Source organism: Podarcis vaucheri (genome assembly GCF_965113315.1).
Source record: "Podarcis vaucheri genome assembly, chromosome: 17".
In the NCBI taxonomy this organism is placed as follows: domain Eukaryota; kingdom Metazoa; phylum Chordata; class Lepidosauria; order Squamata; family Lacertidae; genus Podarcis; species Podarcis vaucheri.
In genome coordinates this window covers 20,933,757-20,944,923 of record NC_138755.1, presented here as the reverse complement: position 1 = coordinate 20,944,923, position 11,167 = coordinate 20,933,757, and the positions used below count along the sequence as shown (strand labels likewise).

Genomic DNA, 11,167 nt, shown 5'->3' with positions numbered 1-11,167 from the left:
GGGGTTGGTGGGGGGAGCACCCCAGTTTGCCCGTCTCTAGGGACCTTTCCAGGTCCGGCTCTGCGCACGACTCGTGCCAAGGAGGAGCGTGGGCGAGGACCAAGGAGCGCGCAAAGGCGCCCTCGCGCAAAGTCACCGCGCTTGACCCTGGCGGGGTGGCGGGCGGGACCAAGAGAAGGAGAAGGAGGAGCGCCGTCTGACATTTCCTGCCCAGGCTACCTTGCGAAGGGACTCCTGAGCCCGCCTCCCGCTCGCGAAAGCAAGGTGGGTTGGCCCCGGCCGGGCGCTTTTAGCCCTCCCGCCGTTGCCATACTGCTGCTGCTGCTGCAAGCCAAAGCCAGGCACCCGGGGTCTCCACCATGGAGCGCAGCTCGGCCGCCGTGGGTGCCGTGAGGCGCCTCCGCACGCATCCTGCTCAGCAGCACCAGCAGCACCCCCCTCGCCCAAACCAGCAGCAGCAGCCGCCGTGGCGCCCGGACCAGGAGCCCGACGGACTGGACGGGAAGAAGCCGGCGGGCAGCCGGGGAGGAGGAGGAGCGAGGGGCCTCCCGCTGCTGCCGGAGGCGCGCACGGCCCTGCTGCTGCTGCTCTACTTGCTGGCGCTGCGCGGGATCGCGCACCTCTCCCTGCGGAGGCTGGTGCAGCCGGCGGAGCGCCGCCCCGGCGAGGATTTCAGCGCCCCGCGCGCCAGGTAACCGCAGGTAGCGGCGGCGGCGGCGGCTCTCTCTCTCGCGCTTGCCGGGTCCCAGGTCCCTTCTTCCGTGGGGTGCGTGGGTGGGAAGGGTCCAGGGACAGATGCCCCCCCCATCAAGTACATAACTAACTGAGGTTCTGGCCCCCACCCCAACATAAAGTCTGCCCACCCCCTCGAACGTGAATCCTAGCTACACCCGTGGTTCCTTCCCCCGTCCTCACCGCGCACCTGCATCTCTGGGAGAGGGAGACATGGGCGTAGTCGGGGAGCGGGAAGACGGAGCCACAATACTATTGAAAAGCACTGAAAGTACACAATTATCTGAGGTCCTGTGTGCCCTCCCCTCCCAGCAGAAGCCCCCCCTCCAATGTCCTCAACAACTTAGGAGGATCCCCTAAAAAAAGCTTTGGCTGCCCCCCTCCCCAACAAAAATCTTGGCTCTGCCCATGGAGAGAGAGGTGGAATGCTCTCCTCCGGGAGGGCCAACTTGGCCCCACGCCCATGGGTGCCCAGGGCCATGGGTTCCATACAGTGTCTGGCCCCGGGGTGTTGGCTCCTACGCCTTCCTCCTGGACTAATTTACTGATGTACCCTGATGTACTTTGAATCTGATCTAGGTAGGAGTTTCAAATGTTGTGTCATTGTGTTCCCTATGTTCTTTTTGATTGTAGTAGCTAGCAATAAAGGATAGCTGCAGGGCCTGTGTACATGGGGGCGTGTTATACATGGAAAAATACAGTATGTCTTTTTTAGCTATTAAGGTGCCTTTAATGTGTAGGTAGGAACGAACAGGGAGCACTCGTGTTTTCAGAATCTCTGTGGTTTAATTGAACTGTGGCAAAGCCCCAGTCCCAGTTTCTGTAATAACAGTAATTTTATTATTTATATCCCGTCCGTCTGGCTGGGTTTCCCAAGCCACTCTGAACAGCTTCCAAACATATGTTAAAACATAATAAATAATCAAACATTAAAAACCTCCCGATACAAGGCTTCAGATGTCTTCTGAAAGTCAGATAGTTTTTTATTTCCTTGACATCTGATGGGAGGGCGTTCCACAGGGAGGTGCCACCGACAAGAAGGCCCTCTGCCTGGTTCCCTGTAACTTGGCTTCTCGCAGTGAGGGAACTGCCAGAAGGCCTTCGGAGCTGGACCTCATTGTCTGGGCTGAATGATGGGGGTGGAGATGCTCCTTCAGGTATACTGGACCAAGGCTGTTTAGGGCTTTAAAGGTCAGCACCAACACTTTGAATTGTGCTCAGGAACATACTGGGAGCCAGTGTAGATCCTTTAGGACTGGTGTTATATGGTCTCGGCGGCCGCTCCAAGTCACCAGTCTAGCTGCCGCATTCTGGATTAGTTGTAGTTTCTGAGTCACCTTCAAAGGTAGCCCCACGTAGAGTGCATTGCAGTAGTCCAAGTGGGAGATAACCAGAGCATGCACCACTCTGGCGAGACAGTCAGCGGGCAGGTAGGGTCTCAGCCTGCGTACCAGATGGAGCTAGTAGACAGCTGCCCTGGACACAGAATTGACCTACGCCTCTATGGACAGCTGTGAGTCCAAAATGATTCCCAGGCTGCACACCTGGTCCTTCAGGGGCACAGTTACCCCATTCACACCCAGGATCAGTTGCCCCAAAACAGTACTTCTGTCTTGTCAGTATTCAGCCTCCATTCTGTTAGCCACCATCCGTCTTCCAGCTGCCTCCAGACACACACTGCCTTCACTGGTTCCAATTTAAAGGAGAGGTAGAGCTGGGTATCATCAGCATACTGATGAACACCAGCCCAGACTCTGTATGATCTCTCCCAGCGGCTTCATATAGATGTTAAAAAGCATGGCAGAGAGGACACCCCACAAGTGAGCGCCATGGGGTCTGAACGCTCCCAACACAAGGGCTAGGATGTATGAGGTTAGTGGACAACCACAGCAGAAGATAAATTCCACTGAATGAAGTCGGACAAATCCTGCCTTGGCTTCCTAGAATTTGCTACCAGGCTCAGGTTAAGTTACTGACTTTGGTATACAGAGCTCTCTATACCCTGGGTTGCAAGTATTTGAAGAAGTGCATCTCCTGCTACCTGCTAACCCACACCTTAAGATCAGTGGAAGAGGCCTTCCTTTTGCCTCCATCAGGGGCTGTTTGCTGTATAACATCATGGAGCAAGCAAGGCCTTCTGTGCTATGGCCCCCTGTATGTTAAGCTCCCTCCCATTAGACCTGTGGTTGCCTACAGCTTTCAGATATCTGCTCAGGATATAGCTCCCCGCCTGCTCCTGCCTTCCTGTGGAAGTGGCTGGTCTTGTGACCGCCCGCTTTATTATTTTATTATATTTATTGTTTTAAGATGCTGCTAATGTTTACTGGTTTTATGGTTTTCATTTTAATCCTTGTAGTGCGTTTTATTTGATGAAGCGTTGTATACCACTACAGTGGTACCTCTACTTACGTGCACCTCTGGTTATGTATCCTTTGGACACGTACGCAGAAAACCTGGAAGTATTTTTCCGGGTTTCCTGCATGCGCAGAAGTGCTCTACTGTGTGCATGCGCAGAACAGGCACCTTCGGTTGTGAAAAACTCAGGATCCGACCGGAGCTCCGGAACGGATCGCTTCCGCAACTGGAGGTACTACTTTATTGGAGTCGAAAGGTATGTTATAAATACAATGCGTAATATCTGAGGGGTCACCACTGACTACCGAGAAGATTTGGGATGAAGCGGGCTGTACAGTGGGACCTCAGGTTACAGACGCTTCAGGTTACAGACTCCACTAACCCAGAAATATTACCTTGGGTTAAGAACTTCGCTTCAGGATGAGAACAGAAATCGTGCTCCGGCGGCATGGCAGCAGTGGAAGACTCCATTAGCTAAAGTGGTGCTTCAGGTTAAGAACAGTTTCAGGTTAAGAACGGACCTCCGGAATGAATTAAGTACTTAACTCGAGGTACCACTGTATCTCGCTTAGTTTGGGAGTTTTGCAGAAGTAGCATGAGGAATTGAGAAGGGAGCAGACAAGATCTTTTGCGCTACTATTTGGAGAGGAAAAGAAGCCGTACAAGAGCCTTTCATTACTTCACCTTTGGCAAAAAAAACAACAACTAGTCAGGCTGTATTTTTTCCGGCTGGTTAGTCATCCTAGCAAACGCTTCTGAGTAGGACACCTTGGGGGCATATTTCTGCTAGAACCTCTCTTTCCACATTCAGAAGATGTTAGATAGCAGGTGCATATCTGTGCAGACACAGTGTTAGAAACTCAGATATATAAGCTGGGGCCAAATGGCTCCTTGCACCAAGGTTGCAGTCTCCAAAATGGAATGTCTGTTTGCCATTTTGGGACAAGACGGCTGTAAAGTCTTATTTTTCAAATGGTGGACTGACTGTGATTGATTATCAGTTAGACAGCTGGCTAGCTCAGAAGACCTTGAGCTAGGTTAAGAACTTAAGAGAACTCCAAGAAGAAAAGTCACTTGATCCAAGGACTGTCCACATATATATTGGCTTATTCTGACCTTTTTTTCTTCCTGGTGACATTGCATTCGTAACGTAGGAATATTCTTCACAACGATGAGCAGGGCAGTGGGACGGAGCAAGCAAAGTCAAGCTATAACAGTTAGCTGTAACGGCATTCACTCCCCTTCTCAGGCTGTGCAGAAAAAGCGCTTTGGTTCCCAAAGTTCATTCCAATTGTGCGGATAAAATACAGTTGTACCACGGGTTACATACGCTTCAGGTTGCATTCGCTTCAGGTTACAGACTCCGCTAACCCAGAAATTAACCCAGGTTAAGAACTTTGCTTCAGGATGAGAACAGAAATCGTGCTCCGGTGGCGCGGCAGCATCAGGAGGCCCCATTACCTAAAGTGGTGCTTCAGGTTAAGAACAGTTTCAGGTTAAGTACGGACCTCCGGAACGAATTAAGTACTTAACCTGAGGTACCACTGTATAGCGGATAGAATTCTCCATGGTGGGGTATTAGTGTGTGTAAACAGTCCAGATCCTATTTGTCCCAGGCATGCAACTCCAAATGGTGGAGATCTTCACTTGGTCACAAGTGGCTGATAAGTCAGTTGGAAAATTTGCCTGCGCTTGTCTGGTTTCAAACTCTGACAGTGCAGGTAAATAAGTTTTACTTTGGGTATTTTGAGCCCATTCATGTTGATCATAGTTGAAATAGAGTAAGGCAAGAATCACATTGTTATTAGCCACTGTGGGTAGTTTGTGGGCAGTTCCTTTTATAACCTGCTAATCAGCCTCCAAAAATAGAAAAAGCTGTTATGGGATAAAAACTGGCTTGTGTTCCCACAAGGCTCGTAATTAATCAGAAATAAAAAACATGACTGAGAGCCAAGGGGATGATGATGGGAGGAGGCAATGGTTAGTGTATATTTCTATTCCCAAGGCAGATTACAAGCTGAAACAGACAATAAAATAGACAGCAAAGATCACGCACCTGATCACAATCTAATCCAATACAAAAATAAAATCATAATGAACGCATAACTATAAAATAAACAACTTATATCAAATATTAAATACCAGCAGTTTACACTTAACAGCTTACAGTTTACACTTTACTGCTACAATAAAGAATTACTAAACGACAGTAAAAATTACGAGCAATGCGTAAAATAGCACAAAACATACAAAACCTTGTAAAAGGATCAAATTGAGAGACAAGGGTACACAACTTATAATTTATTCCTTTAAAAAAAACACCTGTTGTTGTCCAATCCAGTGCCTTGTTTCTGTTATGGAAGGTATTTAGCTTAAACTTCTATTCAGAGCAAATCCAAAATATAGACACACAGTTGTGGAGTGTAGACAGAGTTTCAGCTGAAGTGGCTTTTATTTATTTATTTATTTCATAAAAAATTATATTATTTCTTGGTTATAGAAGGAACCTCCAAGTGGTTTACAAAGGCTGCTTTTCTGTAACAATTCAGTATTAGTATAAACAAGGGAAAGTGTCCCAATTTGTATTTATGGGTTCTAGCATTCATTTCATTTTCATTTTTTAATTTGTATACCGCCTTTCTATCTTACAGCACTCAAGGCGGTTTACAAGCTGAAGAAACAAAATGTACATCTTCTAACAATCTAATGCAATACAAAAATGTGATAATAAAACATAACTTTAAAATAGGCAACCTCCATCAAAAAAGTAACATTCAACAATCATTAGAATAGTATAAAATAATAATATCAGCATATAAAAGTTAAACAGAAATCCACTAAACAGTTACAATAATATCAAAACTATAATCAATAAAACAACGGCAAGCCACAGTACATAAAACAATACAATACACATTGAGAAGCGGAGGGTGGAGCAAGGCTTCTGTTAACATTTTCGCGTGGGACCCGTAGAAATGAGTGTGACTGTAAGGAACATGGTATAGAAAAACAACTTTTAAAATATTCTTATCACCTCCTCGTCTCCCCAACACCAACACTTTCCATTCCTTGAGTCAAATTTAGGAGAACCATGTGCTAAAAGTCTGTGTCACTTGTTGCTTCAGTACTCTTGAACCAATCTTGTGCAAGTCACTGCGAATAAATATTTCAGATTCCTAGGTGTATGCTCACATTACGGGCGACTTTTTGAAACCTGATTACAGTGGTACCTCAGGTTACATAAGCTTCAGGTTACAGACTCCGCTAACCCAGAAATAGTACCTCAGGTTAAGAACTTTGCTTCAGGACTTCCGGGTTAGCGCCATCGGCAATGGCAGAGTTCCTCTGACCGAGAGGAACCCGCTCCGCGAAAATCGGGTCTTGCCGCCGCGGCAAAGGCGGAGACCCCTCAAAAATCCCAGGCGGAGGAAGCCTGGGATCGTGGGGTTCGGCTGACATGAAGAGCGCCTCCCCTACTCGCAGGGAAACCCTTTTTCGGGGATCCGAAGCGAAGTGGGGTGAGTGGAAAGATACATATGGTATATTTAATACAGAGTTGGACCTACGGTAGGTTACACCCTCAGTTAAGTATGAAACTCACTGAGTGGGCTTGAGGTAGTCCACATTGGTGTGAGGATAAATCGAATAACCCCACATAGGTGGAAGATTGCCAGATTCCAGTGTTCATGAAATATGAATGGGTTTTAAAAAAATCTCTGGGCATAATCACTGTAAACATTGGGTGACATCCAAGTTTTGTGTGAGCTGATGTCTTCTTCTTCTTCTTCTTCCTCTTCATCTTCTTCCTCTTCTTCCCCCAGCAACCCTACAGCCACAAGATCTTCTCCATAGAGTTGGCAGAGGAGATTCTGGTGTGGGGGCACAGGAGGCTATGGGGCGGCCGAGGAAGAAAGGGAAGACCTATTTGCTCAGGCAGGAATCTGTTGCACAGTTGGGTGGGTGGGCATCACTAGATGTCCCTCTTGTTCCTTTGAAGTATTACAATCAGTAATGTGCCCATATTTGTACTGCTATTTAACATATTTCTAGCCTGTCTTCAGTGGTGCATGGAGACTAAGCTGCTAAACGGACATTTTGTTCTCCTCCTTTGGTAGTCAGTGGAACGTTAAGCCCCATTGGCCCTGTCAGGGGTCAGCAAACTTTTCCAGCAGGGGGCCGGTCCACTGTCCCTCAGATCTTGTGGGGGGCCGGACTATATTTTGGAAAGAAAAAAAAGAGAACGAATTATTATGCCCCACAAATAACCCAGAGATGCATTTTAAATAAAAGGACACATTCTACTCATGTAAAAATACGCTGATTTCCGGACCATCCACGGGCCTGATTTAGAAGGCGATTGAGCCGGATCTGGGCCCCGGGCCTTAGTTTGCCTACCCATGCCCTAATAGCTTAAGGAATGTTCTTGCAATTATGTCATTGTTCACACCAACAGATCTAGCTTTCTCTTCAGTGGCCTGTTAGGAGTAGCTGCTCTTTTGGAGCTGAGTTTGCATGCATTTGTGGGTTTTAATACATTATTCTAATGCCATGTTATGGTCTCCTACAGGACTTACCTAGAAAACATTACTGCAATTGGACCCAGAGCAGTTGGAAGTCCGGAAAACGAAATCTTCACAGTCAACTACCTCTTGGAACAAGTTAAAGCTATTGAAACTCAAAGCAGTCATGTCCATACCATCTCTGTCGATATCCAGAGGCCCACGGGCACCTTCAGTATTGATTTTCTTGGAGGCTTTACCAGTTACTATGACAACATTACTAATGTCGTGGTCAAGCTGGAACCCAGGACTGGAGCAGAGCATTCGGTGCTCTCCAACTGCCACTTTGACTCTGTACCACATACTGTCGGTAGGTAACGTCAGAAAAATTTTGTATAATGGGGGCAGGGGGGCTGCCACTTCGCAAGAAATTTGTGTTTCCCCCTTTCTTTAAGAGGTGGACCCCAGCGAAGGCCCAGATCTTTCTATTCACTGATTCTGGTGGAGAAATTTCTAAGAATTCTCCACAAATGCAATTTATTGAGCTGGCCGAAATATTTTATTTAAAGTTGCTTATGCTTTGTAAAAGGGACGCAAGTGGCGCTGTGGTGTAAACCACTGAGCCTAACGGCCAAGGGTCCCTTTACCTTTACCTTATATGCTTTGTAAGTCTTAGTTGTTGGGTACTTTGTAGACATCGTCAGCTTCACAGCACAATGAGAATATTTTTACTTTTCAAAAGCTTATATTAATGGGGTGAATTTGTATACATCCCCCCCCCCCACTTTTACTTTTTCTGCAGATTTAAAATTAGTTGTAATTTACTGGTTATCCAGCTTAACATTTTATAAAAGGCAAAAGACCTCTTACCTAAACGTAATTTTGTTAACAAGACTTAACCTGCCTACAAAGGCTTATCCCACAGACTTTTCTGAATCGGGGTAATGAAATTTTTGCACAGTAGTTTTTTGTTTGTTTGCTTTTTTGTTTTAAAAAACGCTCAGTAGTTTTATAAAACTATTAAAATGTCAAAGGCCATCCTGGCTCAGAACTCTCTTGATATTTTTGTGCTTTTACACAGTCATTTTCCTTTTGCTTTTTGAAATGCTAGCGAAAGGAAGGACTGCATCTGATTTTATGCCAAGCGCTTTCAAGCACTTACAATTGGCAAGGAGGGAGGAAATTCTTCGTTTCGTTTCCATAATCCTCTTAGGGTGTTTTCATGTAACAATACAAGGCTGAAAGAAAACCTTTTTTTAAGGCGTTTTACTCAAATGAGGTTTTAAAAAATTGTGCAGCAGTTGTGCATCAATACACATAAATTGATTGCGCTCTGTATATTTTCATTTTAAGGGGCCAGTGATGATGCAGTCAGCTGTTCTGTGATGCTTGAGATACTGCACACCCTTTCCAAATCACCCAAACCATTGCAGCATGCTGTCATATTCCTGTTTAATGGTGCAGAAGAGAGTGTCTTGCAGGTAAACGTGGATTTATGAAACAAAAAAATCAGTGAAAAATCAGAAAACAAAACAACTGCATTTCTTTATAGTATTGGTTTATATTTTGCATCTGAAGGTCCTCAGAGTGACTCAACAATGTGTATGAAAACAGTGAGATTGGCTCCCACCTGAAGCCAGTCAGTGAAAAGAATACAGGATGGCATTAGCAGCATCAATGCATTAAAAAAGTTTTCAGAGGAGGGGCAGGAGAAGAAGCAGAGGAAGGGCAAATGCAAGAGCCGCTTACTTTGGCTGCTGCCATGTTTTGCAGTAGCTCTGGTGTCCTCTACATACTGTTGGCACCATAAACCCCAAATCCTTTCCCAGCAGTTTCGTGTAGAGCAGTGATGTCCAATCGGTCGACCGCAATCGACAGGTAGATTCTTGGGCGATTGCGGGACCCTTATCGATTGCGGGAAGAAAAGTAAAGTATTTTGAATGTTTCTGACCCCTGCCTCCTTGCTCTGTCCCTACATAGCGTCGTAAGGTCAATCTTTTGTAGTCTGCTTTGCGCGCATGTTAGCGTTGCAGTTAATTGTTAGCCCCCAAGAAAAGTTGAAAAACTTTTAAGATAAAAAATTGGATTTAAGAATTTTGGATATGCTTTGGGTGAAGAAAGGGTAATTAATCTGCCAACTACAGCCACTGAGGTGCCAAGAGTGACGGGAGGAAGAAAGATGACATCAAAGAATAACATCTAAACTGGTATGTTGGAACGGAAAGGAAAGGAGGGGGGATAAAAGTTTTTCTTTTTCTACTACGATAATAGCTAACAACCCTCCCCCCCAGAAGAACCGTCTACATTACCTATACCAAGTGAGATTGGGAAATATAAACTGTGTGGAAATAATAACATTAACTAAAGCCTTTGCTCTTTGAAATACTTGGAAGAAGATAAAAGACTCTCCTGTGACACGCTATTTAATCGGGATCTGCCATTATGAGACAGATTGAGTTGCAGAGATTAATATTCATAGGGAGAGGCGAGCTCTTACTTTGTTATTATAGCTGTATTTCAAGTCCGATTTGGCAACCTGTCAGAGAAAATTAATGAGCAAACGCCTAGACTTTATTTCATCAGAACTGAGAGAAGATGGCGTCTGCAACCAGAGAAGGACTTTTGGATTGAATCGGCATAAATACCAGCGTGTGAGGACATACTGCAAATAAAAGACTTACCAGCTGCAAAAAAAAAAAAAGGGAGAGTCATACAATGTTCACACAGAAGCATATTATTGTTCCCTTCAGCTCGCCTGTGGGAGCAACTCAGAGGCTATGAAAGAAAGAAGGATAACAGCAGGAAGTTTTAAAGAAGGAACTATTGGAAACTCAAGGCAGTAGAACCTTGAAGCATGGGAAGCCCCAACAAAAATTTATAATTTGGCAAAATATTTGGACTTTATGATATGTATTTGTATAATTTGGAATATTTAATGTGATTTGATTGGATTGTTAAAATGGAAAACTTAATAGAAATTATTCTTAAAAAAAAAAAAGTTGAAAAACTTTGGCCTTCCCCCCTTCAAAAAGCTCAACAATTAATGCCCCCCTAAAAAAAGCTCGGGGCATGGGTGGCGCTGTGGGTTAAACCACAGAGCCTAGGACTTGCCAATCAGAAGGTCGGCGGTTCGAATCCCCGTGACGGGGTGAGCTCCCATTGTTCGGTCCCTGCTCCTGCCAACCTAGCAGTTCGAAAGCATGTCAAAGTGCAAGTAGATAAATAGGTACCGCTCCGGCGGGAAGGTAAACGGTGTTTCCATGTGCTGCTCTGGTTCGACAGAAGCGGCTTAGTCATGCTGGCCACATGACCTGGAAGCTGTACGCCGGCTCCCTTGGCCAATAAAGCGAGATGAGCGCCGCAACCCCAGAGTTGGTCACGACTGCAAATAGAACGTTTTAAGTGTGTGTTAAGTGCACATTGTACAAACGTGACACTAGATGGCGATGGGGAGCTTATGGCAAATTCAAACTATTTTTCAAAACGCTTAAAGCGTTTTCAATGCGAGGCCAAAATTTGATGCCCCCCCCAGCCCTCTTGCTGCCTTCAAAAGGAAGCTCCAGCAGCCAATCGGAAGGCAC

General features: G+C 45.6%; 1 protein-coding gene across 5 annotated transcripts in view; it reads left to right on the top strand.

Moving 5' to 3' along the window:
* Positions 1-322: 322 nt before the first annotated feature.
* Positions 323-11,167, top strand: part of ERMP1 (endoplasmic reticulum metallopeptidase 1) — a 39,133-nt gene continuing 28,288 nt past the window's right edge. For all 5 annotated transcript variants that reach the window (XR_014214777.1, XM_082204703.1, XM_082204702.1 and 2 more), the window contains exons 1-3: positions 323-691; positions 7,655-7,956; positions 8,940-9,067. Coding sequence is in view for 4 of the 5 variants with exons in the window: in XM_082204703.1 (XP_082060829.1) it covers positions 360-691; positions 7,655-7,956; positions 8,940-9,067 (762 nt within the window). In the remaining variant the exon portion in view is untranslated. The remainder of the gene's footprint in view (positions 692-7,654; positions 7,957-8,939; positions 9,068-11,167) is intronic.